General features: G+C 40.5%; 1 protein-coding gene across 1 annotated transcript; it reads left to right on the top strand.

The window, feature by feature from the left end:
* EPDR1 (ependymin related 1) lies at positions 1–23,008 on the top strand. The gene is made up of 4 exons (XM_058179695.1): positions 1–389; positions 15,292–15,500; positions 16,529–16,748; positions 22,209–23,008. The coding sequence occupies exons 1-3, from the start codon at positions 139–141 to the stop codon at positions 16,717–16,719; spliced, it is 651 nt and encodes a 216-aa protein (XP_058035678.1). The 5' UTR covers positions 1–138; the 3' UTR covers positions 16,720–16,748; positions 22,209–23,008.
* Positions 23,009–24,590: the final 1,582 nt, after the last annotated feature.

Raw genomic sequence — 24,590 nt, 5'->3', positions numbered from 1 at the left:
CTTCCAGATCCCACATTGCTGCTACCGGTATTGACTATCAGGGGCACGACGTCGGAGGAAAGAGAACCGCTCACGAGCGGATTCTACCCGAGTCTGCAGCATTAAACGCGCGGAGCGCAAGAGATCGTGGGCTAAGGCATGGCCCCCAAAACCGTCGCTGTCAGCCTCGGCTTTTCCGCATTGCTGATCATTAGCATTTTCTTAGGCTTGACCTGGGCAATAAAGGCCCAACCGGTCGTCCCCTGCCAGGCCCCGCTGCAATGGGAAGGCCGCACGGTGGAGTACGACCACAGCAGCGGCAGGAATATCCGTGCCATGGTGTCTTACGACAGTCCCAACCAGCGCCTCCGTGTTCTGGAAGAAAAAAAGAGGTTCGTCCCTTGCAAAAAGTAAGTTTCCCCTTGCTATGTCTCTGGTGCAGTTTGAGAAATCAGTACGATGGCCATACCTAGTCACATTCACGGAAAGACTGATTTGCTTTTTTCCCAGCCTCGCCTTTCACGAGGCGGGAAATAAATTCTCTACCCAATCCCATACGCCGCTTGGTTGTACCCGATCGGGGAAACCTGCAAAACTTGCACACGCGCATATTGAATCATCCGCTAATAGAGGAGGGAGTTTCATGCAGGTCGGTAACAAATCCAGCTTGCTTTTCCTGGGCGGTTGTGGTTTACTGCAGCTCCGAAGACACCCAACCCTGAAATGTTCATTTATGAGTTGGCATAGGGTGCCACTTTGCTCCATTCCCAACAAGCTGAATGAATACCTAACAGGTGAATCACAGCGGTGCGATTCAAGAGAGCCCCACGCAGTAGTGCCCCAAAAGGATGTTTTGCAGGGGTAAAAAAAGCGCAAGAAGCAGCGGTCAAACAAAGGACGAAGGAAGATGAAAATCTTCCCACCGCCCCAGTTTAATTCCAGCTGTTTGGGTTAGTATAAGTACACAAAAATAATCGATATGCACTTTTAATTGGGTCATGATTATGCTATGTAGAATTCCAGCCTCTTTAAAGATACTTAAATTCTCTTCCCCAAGTCTTTATTTGGGCCCTTATTGCTCCACCTAGTATTTGGCTTGCTTGTACATTTTTACATGTTGTAATTTTGGCTTCATAACATTCCATTCCAAGCTTTCAGAAACTAAAACAATAAAGAGGACAGACAGAGTTGCCTGTTCTTTTCATAGGTATGGAGAAGAGCATATTACAGCTGACAAAGCTATTGTGGTAAATTGAATTCTTTCTTCTGCAGAATTCACATCCTACTTTTTATATCTGGTTGCAAAACACTAGACCCTTACTTGAACTTGTAGTTGAGGAGATTAAGGAAGTAAAAATTAGCATTAAAAACAGTAATCTTTTGTAAGGTAGATGTCATTCAGTTTTTCTTTAAATAGAAAGTCTTTAACTTATAAGATAGCGTCTCTGCTTGCAGATGAATGCATTAGAAGAAATGGAATGATTTATATTATTCAATATAACCTATTGATAAATAGACATGAATTAAAATAAAAATGCATGGTGAAGAAGTGGCATAAGAATATTCATTAAGGTCCAGAACAACAAAAGAGTTGGACAATAAAATTGCATGAAAGCAATATAGCATAATTAATAACCGATTGAAAACTATTGTTCAGTTATAATTCTAAGTAACCACATATTCTTTGTTAGAAGAATAGCATTTATTCTTGTGATTTGTTTGCATCTTTCACTGCTGGGTCACAAAATGTAGCTACATTATATATATTGTTAGGCTTATGGTTTGAAAAGAGAAAATCAAGATAAAATTTAACAAAAACGTTCCAGCATGGGAAATATGAGAAATTGATGGTTACCTTTATAATAGGAGCAATACAACAAAACATGCTGGTGGTTTCTATTGAATCTGAATTGCAGTGAAAAGAGGGAAACTTCTGCAAAAGGAACTTTGGCTAATATTTTGCCTACAACTGTAAACAGTTGTAGGCAAAATATCATGTCATGGTTAAATATACACCTTAGATCAGGGGTGTCCAAAGTTTTTTGAGTGAGGGCCAAATACAGAAAAATAAGCAAAGGCCCGGGCCACCGGGGGGGGGGGGGGAAGGGGGAGGGCTAAATTTTTTGTACCAGTTCTGTGGGTGTGGCTTATTTTGGGGTGTGGCTTGGTGGTCATGTGACTGGTGGGCGTTGCTAACTCCTCATGTGACTGAGTGGATGTGGCTATATGGGCATAGAAACTACTCAGAGGGCTAAAAAAAGTAATTTTTGACCAGTCCTCACACTTATGACCATCCTCACATTTATGCCCATTGCAGCATTTTTAACAACCATATCACTCATTTCACAACTGCTTCTCTTCACCACGGTTACAAGATAGGGTGCAAAATGTAAAGATAGTTGTAGGTGTGAGGACCAGTCAAAAGTGTGAGGACAGGTCAAAAATAACTTTTTCAGCCCTCTGAGTAGTCCCTATGCACAAAATGCTGCAACAGGCATAAATGATGACCGGTCATAAGTGTGAGGACTGGTCAAAAGTGCGATATAGTTTTGTCTGGAGACATTCTGCACACTTCCCCCCACCAACGCTGTTCGGCCCCTCGCCGCCCTCACCTGTTTCTCGATGCCGGTCTTCTTCTTTTCCGCCAGGGGAGTCCCAGCTGCTTTCTATCAGTCTGCAGGGTGCAAAACTGTCACGCTGGGAGATCCTGCAGCATGCAAAGAAGCCCCCAAGGGTCCCTCGGTTTGGGCACAGGTTTGGGAGCAGAGCCCCCAAAGGGCTTTGAAGCTGCTCCGAGGGGCAGCTGGGGCCCATGTACAGAGTGCACACAATAGCCTCAAGCCACAAGAGTTTTGCAGCCAGCCAGTCCTTCTCAGAGGCAGACAAAATGAAACAGAAACAAGCCAAGCGGGTGAGAGACACCTTCAAAGGCAAACAAACAAAAAAACTTCCCTTTTGGGAAGAGGCAGCGCTGTGCTAGGAAGGCCGGCTGTTCTCCCCCTCCGAGGGCCTTGTGGGTCAGCCAGGAGGCTTTGCCCCTTGGAGGAACGACCCTGGCAATGCCCCATGGGGCACAGGGGCCACCAGCCGGCCAAGCTGCCTTGGGCCCAAAAGACTCTTTGCGAGGAAGGGCTTCATCCCCCTTGGGCCCGGCATCCCAGGATGTTGCCATCTTCCCCAGCTGTGGCAACACTGCGGGGGGGTGGGGTGGGGTGGGGTGGGTCTCTTCGGCTCTCTCCCAGAGCCTCCTTGGTCACTCAGCTTCCTGGACAAGGCCCCAACTCAGCTGCGCCCCCCCTCACCAGGCGAGGGATTCCCACCAACTGAGCTGCATCGCCGGGGGAGGGGGGGGAGGCGGTGGCTGGAGAGGGACAACCCGCCTTCGCCGCCCCCCACCCAGAGGTTCTCCGGGGAGCAGAAGCGTCCCGTTCCCGCCGGGACCCTCGGCAGCCCCGGCAGCGGGGCCCACTCAGCAGCTCAACCCTCCCATCCTCCTCCGCTCCGCTCCCCCGCCCGTCCAGCCCTGCTCTGCCGACCCGGCCGGAGAGCCTACCTGCACAGCGCCGCAAGCCGAGGGCGCCCGGAGCAGCGCCGGAAGCTCTGCCGCCCGCCCGCCTCCTCTGTCTGGTGGGCGGGCTGGAGCCGTGGCGTCAGGCGCCCCTACAGCCCAGTGGCGGAATGGCGGCCCGCAGCCCGGGTGGGCGGGGTAGCCTCAGCGGAGCCTCCCGCATCTGCAGCCGGGCGGCGGCTTTTGGGGCCAGGACGGGGGCCGCACCCCACTGTCCACCGAGAATTTGCTGCGGGCCAATAAAAACTGACCCGCGGGCCGCAGTTGGCCCGCGGGCCGTAGTTTGGACACCCCTGCCTTAGATCATATCTAGATATTGTGACTGCTTCTTGATACGATGTGCAAACAAGTTCATTCAGTTCTGTAACAAGTAAACTGATAATAATAATCTGAAAGGTTTGTTTTTATTCTAAAGACAAAAGCTAGTCAAAGAGACATGTTTTTCGAGTTCTAGTAGATATCAGAACCCTAAAATTGTTCTGTCAAAATCAGAGATGTGAATCCAGCTGAGGAGAAATGATACAATACATTTAGTATAAATTTAAATACACAAAAATAGTTGTAGGAACCTATTGTGGATGTTTTATAGAGACTTGGCATTAATTTTAGTTAATTTGGAGACTTGTTGTTGTTAGTTGCGAAGTTGTGTCCGACCTATTGCAACCCCATGGACAATGTTCTTCCAGGTCTTCCTATCCTCTACCATCCTCTGGAGTCTACTTAAGCTCATGCCTACTGCTTTGCCACCTCATTCTCTGTTGTCCCATTCTTCTTTTGCCCTCAATCTTTCCCAGCATCAGGCTTTTCCCCAGTGAGCCCTTCCTTCTCATTAGGTGGCCAAAGTATTTCAGTTTCATCTACAGGATCTGGCCTTCTAAAGAGCAGTTAGGGTTGATCTCTAGGACTGACTTGTTTGTTCGCCTTGCAGACCAAGGGACTGGCAGGAATCTTCTCCAGCACCAGGAGACTAGCAGCTCACAAATTGGAGATTAATTAACTGAAACAATGCCAGTTTACAATGGAAAATTATCTCAAAAGGCATTCATGTTTATAAACAATAGGGAATAATTAGCTGTAACAATCCTTAATGTTCAAAAAAAATTCATATGTATTTTACTCATGCAAATAAATATTTAAAGCACGGAAAAGTAATAATTCACTTACAGAAGAGAAAAAAGTTTAATATACCCTTTATATCTAACACATGAATACAATTCTCATTCTGTTAATTAGAGTTTTTGGCAGTAGCGTAGCAGGATGTGAGGTAATGAAACACACTTTCAAAAGTAATTTCTGCATTCAGATCATGAGATTGAGGTCCAAGTTTAATTATATTTCTACAGCATTTTGTCTCATAATTGCTGTCCACAGAATTAAATTAAATCAAATCAAGTTATGTACAAAATGGTGGCTTTTTTATAATATAAGTATATCTATATGTCTCCTTGCATGTGAGAATTGAGATGTGCTTGGTAGGCAGGAAGAGTCAATGGTAATTAGAGAGGTCTTTTCTTTTTCCATGTGGAGAAAATGACATACTTGCATTTTTTTATTCTGAACTGATAAGAAGCAAACACTATGTTTAAAGTAGTTAAGCTTTTTAAAGTGAAAAAGTTATTCTTCAACTTTTAAGGCTAAATCACAAAAAATTGTTTCCCATAAAAAGAAATCAAACAAAAATATAGCACATAGAAAAATAATCTCTGTTAACTGATTACAGTCTTAGCCCAGCGGTGAAATCCAGCAGGTTCTGACAGGTTCTGGAAAACTGGAGCGGAAAATTTGAGTAGCTCAGAGAACTGACAAATACCACCTCTGGTTGGCCCCACAGTGGGGAGGGAATGGGGATTTTACAATATCCTTCCCCTGCCATGCCAACAAGCCACGCCCACCAAGCCACACCCACAGAACAGTAGTAAAAAAAATTGGATTTCACCACTGTCTTAGCCCAAGAACTAACTATATACACTGTGTGCCCAATTATTAGGCAAGTTGTATTTTAGAGGATTAATTTTATTATTGAATAACTAATGCCCTCAGTCAATCCAAAATATTAATAAACCTCAAAACTGAATATTTAAGAAAGAAAAAGTGAGGTTGCATATTTTGCACCTCCAAACTGTATAAACTTGAATGCTTATTGGATGCAAACATATTCTCCTTTCTTAGGAGGTATTCTCCTTTCTTAGGAGAATATGCGTTATTGGGCAACTATTAGTGTGCAGAATTATTATGCAGGTAAATGAAAAAGAAAGTTTGTCCATCTCACTCATTTATTTACATCTGTTAAAGTGAGAATAATAAATAATTCAAAATGTACAAATAAACATTTCTGAGATTTGAAAAAAAAAACCCACCAGTGACCAATATAGCCACCCTTCTTTTTAATAACAGTCATAAGCCTTCCGTTCATGGAGTCTGTCAGTTTCTTGATCTGTTGACAATCAACTGTTTGTGCAGCAGCAACCACAGCCATCTCAGACACTGTTCAGAGAGGTATACTGTTTTCCTTCACCATAAGTTCTCAATAGGGTTTAGGTCAAGTGAGGAAGGGGGCCATGTCATTATTCATTCATCTTTAAGGTCTTTAATGGCTAGCCACACAATGGAATACTTCATTGCATGTGATGGAGCATTGTCCTGCATAAAAATCATGGTGGTCTTGAAAGATGCAGACTTTTTCCTGTATCTCTTCTTGAAAAAAGTGTCTTCTAAAAAGTAGCAGTAGGTTTGGGAGTTGATTTTGAGTCCATCTTCAACCCGAAAATGTCCAACTAGCTCATCTTTAACAATACCAGCCCATACCAGTACCTCACCTCCACCTTGCTGGCATCTGAGTTGAAGTGGAGCTCTGTGCCCATTACTGATCTGGCCACGGGCCCATCATCTGGTCCATCAAAAGTCACTCTCATCAGACCATAAAACCCTTGAAAAATCTGTCTTCAGATATTTTTTGGCCCTGTCTTGCCATTTCAAGTTATGTATCTTGTTCAGTAGTGGTTGGGTTTCAGCCTTCCTTACCTTGGCCATATCTCTGAGCACTGAACACCTTTTACTTCTGGGCACTCGAGGTAGGTTGCAGTTCTGGAATATGACAGCACTGGAAGATAATGGGTTCCTGGTACCTTCACGTTTGATTCTTCTCTAATCTTTGGCAGTTAATGTATGTCTTTTTTTCTCAACACGTTTCTTGCGACCCTGTTGATTATTTACAACAAGATGTTCGGTGGTTCTATGATCATGCCCCAGTATCTTAACAACTTCAAGAATGCTGCATCCCTCTGAAAGACTTTTTAACAATTGTTGACTTTTCAGAGTCAGTTAAATTTCATTTTTGGCCTATTTTGCCTGAGGAAAAGAAGCTGCTTAATACTTATGCACACTTTGATATAAGATGTTGATCTCCTTAGGCCACACCCTCCCTCATTACACAAATACACATCACTTTATATGCTTTTATCCAATAAGCATTCAAGTTTATACAGCTCAGAGGTGCCAATATGCATAAAAATGATGGTCAAAATACTCACTATTAAAATGCTATTAAAAATGATGGTCAAAATACTCACTAATTATGCACACAGCATATGTATGCTTTTAACCATATCTGTACCAATTGTATATTCTTTGAGCAATTTCCATCCTGGGACTGACTCAGAATTACAAATCCCATCAATAAACATATGTGGGAAAGTCATACAGGCAATTAATTAGAGTTACTTTATTATTATTTATTCATGAGATTTGCTTTTATTAATTTATTTTGAATGGTTTCACATTCATCATATTTACAATAGGAGCATTGTTTTTTCCCCTCCAACTATGGAATGGCATCCGCCAGTGAAGTCATTACAGTTGGGAGAAGAGTAGTCATGTTCTGTATGCAGAAGTTCACTTGTATAACATTGATGTAGTCCATTTGTAGGATAAACTTTGATAATGTACAGTGACTCAGCTCTGAAGTATGACTACATCTGGCACTACTTATAATTCTGTCTATTTGAAAACGCTATTTTGATTATTCTCTTCAGGTTCCTTAACATCATTTGACCTTCAGTTGATTCAAAGAGGACAAGAACTTTCCAGCCAAGATTCACAGAATGTTGCCTTAGGATAGCTATCCAAAGAAAGCAGAATTGATTTTCATTAAGGACATTTGCAATGAATTTCAACTATTAACCTTTACTGAATAACTTCATTTATTGATTTAGTCACCATCTTCCTTGTATCAATGTGACTGTCATCCTTCATTTCTTTCCAGAGATAATGTGATATATCCTCTGTCTGTCTGTCCAATTTCAACTGCCCAAGGATGAAGAAGAGCCCTCATCTTGCTGTGTTTTTTTTTTTTTTTTCCAATTTGGATCAGCCACAAGTTCACCGCTGGGGTAGAAAATTAATACTACATTTTAGTACATTTATATTGGACATAGAAAGAAGGAAATACAATGAAATTAATAAAATGTAACAAAAAGCAAAATCAAGGGTAACTTTTCTACGGTTTTGTAGAAAGTTGCTAAAAGTTTGTTGCTTTATTAAATTAATTCCACTTTGGAGAAAATATACCCAAAGTATTACTTAGCAGTGACCTTTTCATATATAGGATAATATATATCAGTGTTGGAGCAATTACGCAACTAAGCATTGAAGTGTTTGTCTAACTTTTTAAACAGTTGATGGAAAACTGGATATATCAGCTATGTGGCACTAGTTTCAGTATATAATTTGACATATAATTAAATAATTACATTAAACAAGTAAAAATTGACTCATGATGAAGATTTTAAAAGCATAAAGGAATGCTATCATCCTTACCAACAAGAAATTAAGAAAACAGTGTTTGGCCACTGATAAAAATGTTTTGAGTTCTAAAAGAAAATATATATAATGAACAGAATCATGATAAAGCTTGCCTTTCATGCTACTGGCACAGAATGTTTCATGCTATTGATAAAGAACGGGTCAGCAACCTGTGGCTCTGGAGCCGCATGTGGCTCTTTCACCCCTCTGCTGCGCTCCCTATCACTCAAAATATGTATCACAACCACCAATGTGCGACATCCACCAGCACACAATTTACTGAGCTTTTCAACCCCCAGTAGGCCAACCATTAATAAATCCAAGAAAAGAAATGTTTCAGTAGAAAACAGAACTTTTAATTCAACTACATATGCTAGTTTTGTGGCTGCTCAAGAAATAGTCAGGGACGGGAAGAGTTTTGTGGCTCCCAGTGTTTTCTTTTTTGTGGGAAACGGGTCTAAATGGCTCTTTGAGTGTTTAAGGTTGCAGACCCCTGGTATAGAATGTTTCCCATTAAAAGTACTATATAAAAATATAGCACATACAAAAATAATCTGTGTTAACTGATAATTATAGTATTGGAAAAGCAAGATGGACCAACGTCTCAAGAATAAATAATGAGAGTAAAATAGCTATAATTTATTGCTGTAGGTAGTCCTTATTTATCTTTATTAATGGGATTTCTCATTCAGAATCAGTCTCAAGATGGAAATTGTTCAACAAATGTATAGTTGATACAGATATTGTTAGTAATATACAGATTATGACAAATGGAGTTTGCCAATTACAGTCGTAAGTAATAACGACCGTAAAGTGGGTCTTCACATGGCTGCCCCTTTTACAATCTTTTTTGTGGTTGTGGTGGTGGTGGTGGTGAAATGAATGTGGCAGTTGTTGAGCAAATGCTGCTTTCATTAAGCAATTGTATATCTGTTAAGCAAGTGTGATAAAGTAAATGAACCCATTACTCTGGGGTGTTTTGACAAAAGCCTGGAAGTAAATAGCAGTTTTGGGCAAAATTGTAAATAGCAGTCACATGCTGTTCATGCTATGACAGTCAATAAGACATCATTCCACACTGTGTGTGCGCAGCAGAGCCTTCCCTTTTCCACAGCATCATTAAAATGAGCATCACATGGCCATGGTAAAATAAATAACCATTCACTGCAGAATGTATTGAAGAAGATAGATATAATTATTTTTCAAATTTTAACTCCAAGTTCCATAAAATAACTACATTTCCTAGAAATATATTAATACTATAAGTCCTTACAAAAGTTCATTTAGTGGCTGTTTGAAATTACAACAGGATTTAAAAATGTGACTTATGACTGTTTTTCACACTTTTGACCATTGCAGCATCTCCATTTTTTAAAATTATTTTTTATAGTTTTAAAGCCTGCTAATACCTCAAATTCTTTTAATTTACCTATTAACATACCAAGTTCCTTTAAAGGATCTTCCAAAATCAATATTTTTTATTTATTTATTTATTATTTAAATTTGTATACCGCCCTTCTCCCGAAGGACTCAGGGCGGTTCACAGCCAAGTAAAAATACACAATACACTATAAATACAATTAAAATACAATTAAAAAACTTATTTAAATTGGCCACAATTAAAATTTGGAGATAAAACCCATTAAAAAACCCATAACTTAAAAAACTAACCCAGTCCAGCGCAGATAAATAAGTAAGTTTTAAGCTCGCGGCGAAAGGTTCGGAGGTCCGGAAGTTGACGAAGTCCTGGGGGGAGTTCGTTCCAGAGGGCGGGAGCCCCCACAGAGAAGGCCCTTCCCCTGGGTGTCGCCAGACGACACTGTCGCGCCGGCGGCACCCTGAGGAGTCCCTCTCTGTGAGAGCGCACGGGTCGGTGAGAGGTATTCGGTAGCAGCAGGCGGTCCCGTAAGTAACCCGGCCCTATGCCATGGAGCGCTTTAAAGATGTTCACCAACACCTTGAAGCGCACCGGAAGGCCACAGGTAGCCAGTGCAGCCTCGCAGGATAGGTGTCACTCGGGAGCCACGAGGGCTCCCTCTATCACCAGCGCAGCTGCATTCTGGACCAACTGCAGCCTCGGATGCCCTTCAAGGAGCCCCATGTAGAGAGCATTGCAGTAGTCAGGCGAGGCGTCACAAGGGCGTGAGTGACTATGCACAAGGCATCCCGGTCTAGAAAGGGGCGCAACTGGTGCACCAGGCGAACCTGGTGGAAAGCTCTCCTGGAGACGGCCATCAAATGGTCTTCAAAAGACAGCCGTGCATCCAGGAGAACGCCCAAATTGCGCACCCTCTCCATCGGGGCCAATGACTCGCTCCCGACAGTCAGCCGCGGACTCGGCTGACTGTACCGGGATGCCGCATCCACAGCCACTCCGTCTTGGAGGATTGAGCTTGAGCCTGTTTCTCCCCATCCAGACCCGTCGGCTTCCAAACACCGGGACAGCACTTGATAGCTTCATTGGGGTGGCCGGTGTGGAAAAGTACAGCTGGGTGTCATCAGCGTACAGCTGGTACCTCACACGAAGCCACTGATGATCTCACCCAGCGGCTTCATATAGATGTTGAACAGAAGGCGAGAGAATCGGCCCTGCGGCACCACAAGTGAGGCGCCGCGGGTCGACCTCTGCCCGTCAACACCGTCTGCGACGGTCGGAGAGATAGGAGGAGAACCACCGATAAACGGTGCCTCCCACTCCCAATCCTCCAACCAGCGCAGCAGGATACCATGGTCGATGGTATCAAAAGCCGCTGAGAGGTCTAATAGGACCAGGGCAGAGGAATAACCCCTATCCCTGGCCCTCCAGAGATCATCCACCAACGCGACCAAAGCCGTCTCAGTGCTGTAACGGGTCGGAAGCCGGACTGGAGCAGGTCCAGATAGACAGTTTCCTCCAGGTGCAGGGGAAACTGATATGCCACCATACTCTCTACAACCTTCGCCGCGAAGGTTGGAGACCGACGATAATTACCTAAAACAGCCGGGTCCAGGAAGGCTTCTTGAGGAGGGCCTCACCACCGCCTCTTTCAAGGCGGCCGGAAAGACTCCCTCCAACAAGGAAGCACTCGTAATCCCCTGGAGCCAGCCTCGTGTCACCTCCTGAGTGGCCAGCACCAGCCAGGAGGGGCACGGGTCCAGTAAACACGTGGTGGCATTCAATCTACCCAGCAACCTGTCCATGTCCTCGGGAGTCACAGGGTCAAACTCATCCCAAACAACATCACCAAGACCGCCCTCAGATACCCCGTCTGAATCGCCACAATTTTGGTCCAGACCGTCCCTAAGCTGAATGATTTTATCGTATAGATAACCGTTAAACTCCTCAGCACGTCCCCGCAACGGGTCATCCCGCTCCCCCTGGTGAAGGAGGGAGGGGGTCACCCGAAACAGGGCAGCTGGGCGGTTATCTGCCGACGCAATGAGGGAGGAGGCGTAGCAACGCCTCGCTTCCCTCAGTGCCACTAGGTAGGTCCTAGTATAGGATCTAACTAGTGTCCGAACAGCCTCTGAACGGCTGGACCTCCAGGAACTCTCTAGGCGTCTTCTCCGGCGTTTCATCCCCCTCAGCTCCTCGGAGAACCAAGGAGCCGGTTGGGATCTGGAAAAGCTCTTAAATTCTATGTCTCTTTTAAATTTTTAATTCTATAATCCTTTCATCTTACGTATCTATTCAATTTTTCAAGAACCAAAATAAACAGAAGAGGGTTAATGGGCAGCCCTGTCCTGTTCTTTTTTATACAGGCAGTTATGGACTTACAACACTTAATTTACTTATTGTTCAAAGTTAACAAAACAGCACTGAAAAAAGTGACTTATTACCGTTTTTCACACTTTTGACCATTGCAGCATCCTCATGGTTGCAATGGTTGGCAACTGACTCAGATTTATGATGGTTGCAGCGTCCCAGAGTCATATGATAACCTTTTGCTATCTTCTGACAAGCCAAGTCAGTGGGAAGCCAGATTTACTTAACAACCATGTTAACCTTAAAATCTTCAGCGATTCACTTAACAACCGTGGAAAGAAAAGTTGTTAAAAGGGGGCAAAACTCACTTTACAGATGTTTCACTTAACAACAGAAATGTTAGTCGTAAGTCAAAGACTATCTGTATTTTTAAAGAATAATGGCTATGTTGTCTCACTCCATCTTGACCATGGCACAAAAGAGCTAGAGATGAAAGTAATTCCAAATTTTGCATGTTGAATCATTTTATGTTCAGTTTTTATTTAATATTACAACGCAAAATATAATTTTGTCAGTATGCAAAATATAACTATATAATTATAGTTGCAATGAAATCCTTTTTGATTCAGTCCACACAATATACAAAATAAAATAAACTGAGATAATAGAATTCCAGACAGTTCTATTAGTCTGCAGATGGGTTAGCGTGTTTAAGTTACAATTTTAAAATTGTCGTGTTTTTAATCTTACATAGATTAAAGATATATGTTGGTCAACAAATAAAACATTATCTTGGCAATTTAATATCTCCAACTCATTTCTGGTCAACCCAGAATAAGTAGTGATGAAATATTTAATTCCTCTTGCATCTGTTGAGTATAACTGACAAATTTCCTTAGCATTTTTCTCACTAGTAGGCCACATTTTTGGATGTGGTTTCTTTCGTAAGTGAAATTATCAATGGGCTCATGGAAAACTAATGGGTATAAAATTAAATAATCCCTTTTCAATTTTCACTTTATGCTCAATATTGCATTATACTACAAGAGAAAGTAGTATTCTGCTTGACCATAATTCAGTGATGGCTAATTTTTTTGTTGTCACATGGCGCTTGCATGCCTGCACCCATAATTTAATGTGTGTGTGATTGTCCGGCTCCCCCACGCAAGCACGCATGATCCCCCCATGCTCCCCCTGTTCTCTGCGCATGCATGACTCCTCCTGTGACCCATTTTGGGCCTAGTAGGCCTCCCTGCAGCCTCTTGGGGTGAAAAATGGGCTCAGGAGGCTTCAGAGAGGCCTATTAGGCCTAAAATGGGACGTAGGGCGGGGACGTACCTCTCTGTGCTCCCCCTGCCCCCATGCATGCGCACATATCTCCTGCATGCACCCCACTCTCTACGCATGCACCTCACCCCCTGCACCTGCGTGACAGAGACCTGAAAACAGCTGGCTGGTGGGAGGCATGCATCCATGCAGGGTTGAGCTGAGCTGGGTGAAGGCTCTCATGCTCACAGAGAGGGCTCTGTGCGCCACCTGTGGCAAAGATGCCATAGATTCTCCATCACGGCTATAATCAGTATTTTGCACAAGACTAAAGTATTTTAGTGCAGCCTTCTCTTTAGTGTGTAAAGGTTTTTTTTTTAAAAAAAGGTATGGACTCCTTTTGAAGTATGATATATAAACAAATAGTTCAAGCTTAAATTCTGCTCTCTTCCGATTATTATTGCATAGTTACCAGCTTGATTCTGTTCATGCCTAGATCTTGATTTTTGAATGTCTGCCTATATATTATGACATCATTCCCAATTAAATATTGAAAAATATATGCACATATTATAGCCCACAGTTTGCGATTTTCTGATCAAATTTACTCAATTGAAGATTGAAAAAATAGAGGTGAAGAGGAGTGGCAGTTGTCTATAATTTAGGCAAAAAGTGGGTTTTAAACCTTCAGTGATTGTTACAAAGACAAAGTGAACTAAAATGTAAACTACTATGTATCCCTGAAAATAAGACAGGGTCTTATTTTCTTTTGACCCCCCCCCCCAAATAAGGGTTTGGCACTATTATTGGGAGGGTCTTATTTTGGGGGTGCAGGAGGTGGCAAGCGTGGGACTGGATGCGCCATCACTGCCACATCCTCCCTGTTCTTCACGCCGGCTGAGTGGCCCAACACATCCCACTTCACTCCAGTGGCAACAGCTGCTTCCCTTCCCCGTCATCTCTTTATCGAGAGGGATGGCAGGTGGGGCAGGGGAGAAGTGAGATGCGTGGAACGAAACATGGTTCCCCTTTCTGTCTCTTCTCTCTCCCTCATTGGGCATTACAGGGTTCCTGCCCCTCACTAAGCCACCCGCCCTTTTTAGGGATGTAATTTGGGGGTGGCAGGTAGAGCGGGTGAGAGAGATGTGTGTCTTACCTTTCTAGCTCCGTCGTGTTCCTTGCTGTTGTGTCCAGGGAAGCACGCTATAAAAGAAAACCTTCTCACAAGTTCAATCAAACTTCTTGAACTCGCGAGAAGGTTTTCTTTTACAGGTATTGCCCTGGACACAACGGCAAGGAAAGCGATGGAGCTTGAAAGGTAAACTGCGTGTCTCGCAGCCCAATACGTTCCACGCCACCCCAATGGCAACAGCAGCCTGGCTACTTCCCTTCCCCGCTGTCTCTTTATCGAGAGGGGTGGCAGGTAGGGCGGATAAGAAGCGGAATGCAGGTCTTACCTTTCAAGCTCCGTCGCTTTCCTCACCGTTGTGTCCCACCCCCCAGCCTCGCCTCCTCAACTCATTTTGGTTGTGCTGCAAGCAACCAGAGGAAATGGCAGGACCGGCTGCACATGCATGTAAGTAGTTGGGGGGGCTTATTTCACGGGGTGGGGGGTGGGGCTTTTATTGCATGTGCTGAAAAGCCCAATTAGGCTTATTATCTGGGCATGTCTTATTTTTGGGGAAACCTGGTATGTAAAAATATTCATTATTTTTATGTCAATAAGATAGTCGGGAATATACTCAGGAATTCTAAGATTTATAGTTTGATGGTAAAGTTAATACTTTCTCTTTGAAATCTCTAACATACCTTACAAATCCACAGATCTATCCGTTGCCTTTTAATCAATAAGTAAATATTTATTAAATCAATAATTAATACTTAGTTATTGATTAAAATGTAGTGAACAGATGTAATTGATGTGACTAAATATGTTCTCTAAGTTGTATTACATTATATGAATAAGAATCTTAGCCCAATTTTCCTGTTTCAGATTTTTTGAATACATATATCTTTATAAGGATGCAGTGATGTATCAGATTGAACAACTGACAAAGCTGTGTTCCAAGATTTCTTTGAGTGAGCCTTGGGATCCTTATGACATTCCTGACAACTCAACTTACGAAGATCAGTACTACATTGGAGGACCAAGTGATCAAATTATGGTCCAGGAATGGTCTGACAGGAAGCCAGCTAGGAAATGTAAGCATTATATTATTATTTTCTGATCATAAATGAGATAATTTGTCCCCATGTGAACAACATCATCATTATATTGTTATCACTCTTATGTGATTATCAGCAAATATACAAGAAATATGTTGTATGTTCTCACTTGTATAAGCATTGACAAATTCAAATATGAATTTAAAAAATATTTTCTAGTCTTAATTTTGGATATATCTCTAGATTTCAGTTTTAAAAACAAATAACCTGCCAGCAGGGCACATACAAAACATTATAACATTGTTTCTCCTAGACTTGCAAACTGTTTAGAGTTTAGTTAGTCTAATTCATAGGATGGGAAACATGACTTGCCAGATGCTGGTCCCCATTTTACAATACACAGGCCAAAATAAAATTATTCTTAAAAATTCATAGTTCTCCAAATTCACTAATATACTTATTCAATTATAAAGATTTGTGTAGCCCTCTCTTACATATATTCATTCAGGCATAAATGTCATATATGAAAGCATTAGCCAGTAGATTTTGAACAGATCTGGATATATAAAACACTCAAGTTTGCAAGGGGAGAGTTTGGTGTAGTTTTAATGCACCAGGTTAGAAACCAGGAGATGGTGATTTCTAGTCCCACTTTAGGCTTAAAGCTAACTGGGTGACTTGGGCCAGTCATTCTCTCAGCCCTAGCAAGGAGGCAATGGCAAATCACTTCCAAAATTGCCAAGGAATCTGCAGGGATTTTTCCAGGCACTACCAGGAATCAGCATTGACTTGAAAGCATTAAAAAAAGTGTTTGAAAGAGACTAGTATTTGGGGCTTGTTTTTATCTAGTGGTCCTCTTACTAACTTCTCACTCTTACGTTAACTCTGAAATCACTCACTGCAGAGTAATTGCATTGAAACCAATGAACCCACTTCCTAGAGTTAGTCCTTTTAAGGTCAGGAAAATGGAAATTATTTTTTATTGTCTTATATAATTGACTTTGAAAACTTAAAATCATGCTTTTCTCTAAAACCAGTAAGAATTTGTGCTTCTTTCATTACAGTTGAAAATTGGGTGGGAGTTTACACAGTCAAGGATTGTTACCCAGTTCAGGAAACCTACACCAAGAATTACAGTGTGACAACCTCAACTCGTTTCTTTGACCTCAAACTTGGGATAAGTGACCCATCTGTTTTCATCCCTCCCAGCACTTGCCAGACAGCTCAGTCAGAAAAGATGACTTATGTATGCTGATGGTAGATCTTGGCTTCTGCAGTACATATGTAAGTTCAATATGTATTATTAATAACTAGCTGTTAATGTCTAATATGACTGTTGCACTTTGCAGAATGCAGGTTCTAACAGACTAGAAAGAGGAAATAAACTATATTTTCAGGGTTGTTATTCTAAATGTGATCTTATATTCTACAACTGTAAGCAAATGATCATTCATATTTATTTGTTTTAGCTGCTAACATCATCCGGCAGAAGCTTTTTCTGTTTTTTCAATATATCTCTAAAAGCATATTAAAATATGAAATGTGTTAATTTTAGAGAGCTGGGGAAAAACTACATTACATGTAGTTTTTGCTGTTCATGTACATTTTGCTTCTTATCCAAAAAGCTGCTTCAGCTCTGAGTGATTGGTAGGGAATGAGTATTTATGCTCCTTGCAGACACTTGGTCATTTGCATTCTTTTAGAGAGTCATTGAGGGCACTTGGAGGTTTATTTGTATCCTCAGGATCATCTGAGTACTGCAAATGGGTGTGGAGTCTTCTTGGAATTGCTAAAAGTTGTTGTACACTGGAAATAGGTGATGTCATATCCCTCCCCCTCTGTTGAGAGAGGGCTGTTTAATTTTGACATATATAGCCTCTGGCCTGTCTTTCAAACTAGCGGTCCTCTTTGTCCAAAATATGGACTTAAAGAAAAACAAGAAAATCCAGTTGCCTCTTGGAAAAAGCATCTATGGGACAATTATGACCTGAATGATTGAGAATCTCCATAAGATGGCACATTGTAGCAAAATGATTTTCTGAAAGCTGCTATAGTGAATGAATAATCTCTTATTTATTAAATAGATTTATATAGCAGCCCAACTCATACATGATGACTCCAAGTACCATACATCATTAAAAAACAACAATATAAAACCCCCGGGAGACCCCTCATCCATGGTGGTAACCAATGCAATCATATGGAGCCATTGACAGTCTCTGAATAAGTCTGAGTTCCCCAGGCCTGCTGACAGAACTATACCTTCAGAGCTTTCTGGAAAAATAGCAAGGAAATAGCCAACCTATTTCCGAGGAAATGATATTTCAGAAGAAGGGAGCCACTATAGAGAAAGCCCTTCTTCTAGGTCCTGTTTAGTGAACCTTCTTAGTAGATGGAACTCACAATATAGCCTGCCTTTCCACTTTGGTGAACTGGGTAGATGAAAAAGATTTCTGTCAAAAGTCATTTAAAGTTCATATGAATTTTTCAGATGCAGAGAATGAGAAACTATATATAAATCTATATAAATATAAATATATATATATATATATGATTCCTTGTCTTCATAGTCATTATTAAAATATGTACAATGTCTTGTCAGGAAACTTTAAAACACTTTTAAGAACTATGCAACTTATAATTATTATTCTGATAGTTCAAAAGATAAGCAAATATAGTGAAGATTATTGTTATGTCAGCAAGACTAAGAATAATCACCAGAATCACCATTGTTAGTTTTGGAAAGGGAAACAAATTCAAGAACAAAATTTTTTTAATGGGTCATACAAAAGTTAATCAAAATTAAATTACAGATAGTCCTCCGGTTACCCACAGTTCACTTAGCGATGGTTCAAAGTTATGACATCCCCGCTGAAAGTACTTATGACCCACTCCCAAAGTTACATATGTTGTAGCACCTCAATGATCGTTCACCCTTACATCTGAGATGCAGAGATGCTGCAATATGCTCCCTGCCTATTTTCCCCCATCATGCCCTGCTGGGTCTCTGCAGGCATTGAGTTTGTTTTGGTAGCCTACTGCATTCCACATGCTCCTCCCCACCTGTCACCAAGCTCTTGTTTGTCTTTGGAAGATCTCCAGAGCTCAAGACATTGATGCGAAGCTATTTTCCTTAGACCTTGTGTTCTTACACATCCATCCTCTTTGGAAAAACATTTTTGCAATTTGCGAGCACTGGGTTCGCCACTCCCATTCCCCACTGAGCCCAGCCTATCTCACAAGTGGGCGTAGACCTGCCCTGCCTTTTACTGGAGTGCTGAACCTGCCTGGGGGTCATCAATTGTGCTGCCGCACAATTGGATGATTGGAGGGAGTGGTCTTGTCCGTGCATTAGGTCTCCAATGGTCTTCTCCACTCCTGAGGTACCTGATGTGCTCTTAATGACCTGCACATTCAATTAACAAATGCATTGGAAAGAGGAGGGATGGGCTCATTCCTTTAACGTAATCCAATTAACAAATCTTCAAGTTAGAATGTAACTGGCAGACTCCATTACATTCATAATTCGAGGATTACCTGTAGAAATAAAGTACATATGTGTAAAATCAGTGTATTGTTACTCTGATTATAGTTTTTTTCACTCCAGAAAATACATATTGTAACCCTAATCCTTTTGCAGTTGACTAGTGGTGATTTCATCAATGCCAGTGGTGTTCATGTGAAGCTCCAGATATTTTGAATTTGTACCTAAAGCACCTATCACTTTTGGTATTGTCTTTGTTTTCTTTTGCCATAATTGTTCTGTAGGTATTTGATTTTCTCCAATTCTTTTTTATTCTATTGTCTCCATTACTTCAGTTGTCCAATATCCAGACCTTTTTTTCTTATCAACAGTTGTTAAGTCTGGGATGTTATGTGACAGGTGCTTGTCTTTTTGAATTCTAAAGTCCTGGACCACTTTAGCTTCTGCACTTTTTTATTATTTTATCTATTTTATGATCCCACCAGTTCTTGCTTATAGGCTGTTACCTCTTTTCTATTCTTCATTGGGTTTTTCTTGTAGACTAGTTTGGTCTCTTTATCCTCAGCAAGCTATTCCTTAATTAGAATACAACAATGATAACTTGGATATCAGTATAGCCTTAAAGAGGTTTCCCAACTATTTTTTTCCATGTTAAATGACTTATGAACCAGGGATTCTCTGTACACAACTTGAAAACCTAGTTTATATAAATCATATATTTTAATTTTAGTTGTTGTAAGAGTGAATAATGTACTAATTCTTTCTGAAAATTTGTAAAGTGGTAAACAACATAGAAAATTCTGCTTATTAATTTTGGAATGTCAAGAATAAGACATTTTTATGCATGATTTACTAAGATCTTTTAAATGCACATTTATTCCTATATCAGAAAATGAAAGCATCTCCTATTGTAACCACCTCTCTTAACAAAGAATAATTTGTTCCCAAGTGATGATTTGAAATTTAATTTTAATTTCCCCATAATTATTTCTTCAATAATTGGTCAGGTATTCTAGGTGTTCCTTCTACTCTGATGTACTTCTACTTATTAATTCATTGTTGGAACAACTAATTTTATTGTGAGACTTTTGTTTACATGCTAGTTTTATTTTTACTATAAATATTAAATATCTGTGGGAAAATCTTGTACTTGCAGAAAACCTTGATGAAATGAAAAGAGGGTTAACATATAAATGTCTTTACAATAATTGGAGCTCTGTACGGAATTTGTAATTCTAGAGAAAAGCCTTTGGTTTTCACTCAACATGTACAGTTTGGAGATAGGTGATCAGATGCTCATTCATTGTAATTCTATGACTGTATCATTCACAGGTGGAAAGTATAGAAGGGGAAAATTACCATCTCCTAGGGTGAAAGAGATAAAGAGATTGTCACTTTATTTACATCTGGAGCAGTTAGAAAAATACAAATTTAATACAGGGTGACAATCTATATATATAAACTATATGAAAGAACTATGAAAACTACTCATGCTGTAATCACAAAAACTCCAGAACTGTAAAGCCTACAAACTTGAAATTCGGCATGTATGTTCCTTTTGGCTTCTAAGGTGCTTATAAGAAAGGATTTTTCAAAATGAGCATCAGAGCATTAGTATTTCCTATATTATGATTAACATCATTTATAAGGTAGGTAAAATGAGGACCCAGATTGTTGGGGGCAATAAGTTGACTTTGTATATAATATACAGATGGATGAAGACTATTGCTTGACATAGTGTAAGCCGCCCTGAGTCTTATAAATAAATAAATAAATAAATAAATAAATAAATAAATAAATAAATAAATAAATAAATAAATAAATAAATAAATAAATAAATAAACAAACAAACAAACAAACAAATAAATAAATAAATAAATAAATAAATAAATAAATAAAATGCTCTGATGCTAAGGAGTTCTACTTCCCCTCCCCACCTGAAAAAAAATCTGTTCCAAAACACAAGCAGAGGACAGGAATTTCTCTTTCCGTTTTACTTTCACAGCAGCAATGAGGGGATAGGATAGGAGAGGTTTCTGTGGGTCAAATCTGAAGGAGAGAAGGGGAGGCTTCTGTGGGGCAAACCTAAAGGAGAGAAGGGAGAGGATAGGAGAGGCTTCTGTGGGGCAAGCCTGAGGGAGAAAAGGGGAGAGGAGAGGGGAGGCTTCTGTGGGGCAAGGCTGCGGGAGACAAGGGGAGAGGAGAGGCGGATTGTAACTACTCATTAATGTTCAAGCTGTGTCGATTTATCAAGCCCGATCACATAGTTTTGTAGCGAAGCACAGGTATCCAGCTAGTATTTTATATTAGAGCTGTGCATGCATTCACAAGTATTGTTTTGTGCCTTGTGTAAATCACTACTGGTACAACACTGCTATTAATTAAAACAACTGCATCTGTTGTTTTGCTTTAAGAGTTTCTTGAATTACTTAACTTCTGAAAACAACGGCATCATTTTCAGGCTTGTCTGAAAGATGTAAGGAAAACATTACTACTATAATTAGTAGGGGAGAAATGTGCTTATGTGTTGAGTGAAGCTAAAAGCCCTGCTTCAGAACAAATTTTGAAGCATGCACAGCCCTATTACCAAGCACAGGGCACTTTAAAGGATAATAAGTAGCACTGTAAATACCTGCTTTAGGGAGTTGACAGCTTATTAACACAAAAAGTGAACAGTTGAAGGAAAGTGAGAATAGATATATATTTCAATCAATTATATTAGTTTTTCATTAACCAGAGGAGAAGAATAAAAATGAAACAGAAGACTAATATTGTGGAAAGAGTTAAAGAAAATAAATTGCTGGGATCCAAATCTAAATTGTAGATTTAGAAAATAGAATAATACAGGTACGCAAGACTTGGAAAAATTTGAAAGTAAAGATTGAGCCAAGAGCAAAAAGATGCCCATTGTAGGGAATACAGAAAGGAGTTGCCATGGAATATGAAAATAAATATATATTTCTGTGAGTGAAATATGCCATTATGTGGTCTCAGAAGATCAGATATTGTTTAAACTGAAAAAACTATAAAAGCATAAATAGCTTTCTTAAGTGATATGGTCAAAATACACAGGATGCTCTAAGTAAAATTGTGGTATTACAGGTAGTCCTTGAAGTATGACTCTAATGGAGCCTGGCCATTTGTGTTGTAAGTCAAAACTCATAAAATAAGTGACTCATTTTTTTATCCTGCTTGTTAAGTGAATCATCTGGGCTGTAAAGCGAACTAAAATCAAGCTTTTTGTTTGCTTCTGTCATTAGGAACCTCCACGATCATTAAGTAAATCAAGAGACTCGAGAATTTGCAGGGCTTCCTGACATGGTGCCCTGGAGGGAACCACTGCTCTGTTCATTAGATGTTCTGGCAAGATGAGGCAGCCCTCCGCTTCTGAACTACAGCGCTTCTAGGCAGGTGTCTGGCACCCCTCCAGCTCCAAAGTGAAAGAACCTCCTTGTACAGGCATTTACCTGGCATGGCTCACCAGTTACCTCCACCACAAGGCAAGATTGGCCACTGCCTTGCCATGGACTGCCAGCGCCCTAAGCTTTTCACGTGTGGTGCCCTAGCTGCTCCCAATCCTCACTGTGTTTTGCCTTTTTTTGAGACTTGACTTTGTAATCAAATTGCATATCAAGATGTTTCAGAGGCTCAGCTGGAAGAAATCCATGAGAGATAGATGCTACTATTCTGCAATAGATAAGTTTGTGCTCCAGTACTGAAAGTTTATAAATATGGTTAGCTTTCTCTATAATGGAAAACTATTTGTCATTCTGAGATGGCTGTGGAGAAAATAGTGGAAGGAAATTAAGACTTGCTCGTTTTGTTTAACTTGGTTTTGTTTTTGATTGGACTGCTTGTTTTGGACTACCATTGCTTTTGTTCAGTTGTATTATAATTATATTGTTCTTTGAATAAATTTCCTTTTCATTTGTGAAGACCTTTTGGAAGGAAGATTCCCATTCTGCTTTATCTTATAATATCCCATTTTCTTTCTTTCTTAATGCTTTTTTCCCTTGTGTATCTTAAAGTAGCTTAATAAATATATGCAAATACAAAAAAAGATATTTAGCCATTTATTTTTCAAATGGATTTGACACTTATGAAACAATCCATGAAAACATCAACACACAAAGATTACTAGGTCTATTCTGAATTCCTCTTCCAATGAGAATTATTTCCAATTCTATAGTTTGGACTTGAATTCTCTAAATCCTTGCCACTGTCATAGAGGCTGGGGTTAATAGCAATTGACATATAATTCAAACTCCTTGATCACCTTACTTGGTTTAATTAGATCTGCTTACTAGTTAGTTCGCACATACAGGTAGTCCGAATGGAGCCTGTCAAAAATGTCTGATTCAAATGAATCAGACTCAATTTTATGACCTTTTAAAATCAAATTTGTTAATTGAGTCAAATGGGTCGTTAAATGAACAAAGATCTGACTTACAATTTCTTCCCATTTGTTAATTGATCACTGCCATCATTAAGTAAATGGAGAGACTTTATCCAATGCTGCCAGCCGCCCAGCAGTTGTTTCCAGTGCAGCCTTCCGTTTAGGAACAATTGCCTCCAAGCATGCTCTCAGAACTCTCCACTTGCAGTTTTTTTTTTTTTAAATCACTTGCTGCTAGTCATCTCAAGCCAATCCAGGCAGGTGGCCAAAATGGGGTGGGGAATTTACAGAGCTCTTGACTTGAGTCACTTGCCATTAATCAGCTCAAGCATCTCCAGCCTTGGGGGAAGCATCTCCAGCCAGAGGGAGGTGGGGGGAGGATTTGTAGAGCTCTCAGCTTGCAATAGAGTTGAAAAGGACCTTGGAAGTCATCTAGTCCACTGCTCTCACAGGACAACTATACTATTTCTAATAAATGGCTATCCAGTCTCTTCTTAAAAGCCTCTAGTAATGGGCAATCACAACTTCCGGAGGCAATTTAAATTTAACCTCTTAAAAAAATCACTGCCCTGATCAGCTCAAGCCTCTCCAAGCAAGCATCCAAAGTAAGGTGTGCGTGTGGGGATTTTCTTCCAGTAAGGGGTCAGTAGAATCTCTGGTGGGTCTGTGCTAGGAGAGGAAACAGCATCAGCCGCATGCAACCTATCCATTGCAGGGTTTGATCCAGTGGTGGGATTCAAATAATTTAACAACCAGTTCTCTGCCCTAATGATTGGCTGGGTGGGTGTGGCTGGGTGATCATGTGACTGGGTTGGCGTAGCCAAGTCAATGTCACTTCTTTGTGCTAATGACATTTTAAGTATAAAAAAAGATACCAAAAAGTAGTTTATTATTTCATGCATTTAATACTTAAATAAGAACAATAAAAGTGGTACACAAAACTAAATTTTGTTACAAGAAAGAGTTTTAAAGTATTAATGAAAAACTATTAGATAATACTAGACAAAAAACAATAAAACTGTTATGTAAGGTATTTCTAAATTGCTATTTGATTGGCATCCTCACTTGCACTTTTCTTCATTTTTACTTGAGCATCATCAGCTTTGTGATTTACTCTTAACCATTTTTTGACTGTAGGAATAGGATCCCATTCCTTTAGAGGTAGGCCAATTAGACTAATAGTAATTACGTTTGTTATATATGAGCTGCAGTGGCACAGTGGTTAGAGTGCAGTGCTGCAGGCTAC

Source organism: Ahaetulla prasina, chromosome 4 (genome assembly GCF_028640845.1).
Source record: "Ahaetulla prasina isolate Xishuangbanna chromosome 4, ASM2864084v1, whole genome shotgun sequence".
Taxonomy (NCBI): domain Eukaryota; kingdom Metazoa; phylum Chordata; class Lepidosauria; order Squamata; family Colubridae; genus Ahaetulla; species Ahaetulla prasina.
This window is presented reverse-complemented; position numbering and strand designations above follow the sequence as displayed.

Coding starts and splice junctions, on each gene's coding strand:
- EPDR1 (XM_058179695.1), top strand. CDS start 139: ATGGCCCCCAAAACCGTCGCTGTCAGCCTCGGCTTTTCCGCATTGCTG. Junction 390..15,291: donor AGGTTCGTCCCTTGCAAAAA/GTAAGTTTCCCC, acceptor TTCCTGTTTCAG/ATTTTTTGAATACATATATC. Junction 15,501..16,528: donor CAGGAAGCCAGCTAGGAAAT/GTAAGCATTATA, acceptor CTTTCATTACAG/TTGAAAATTGGGTGGGAGTT.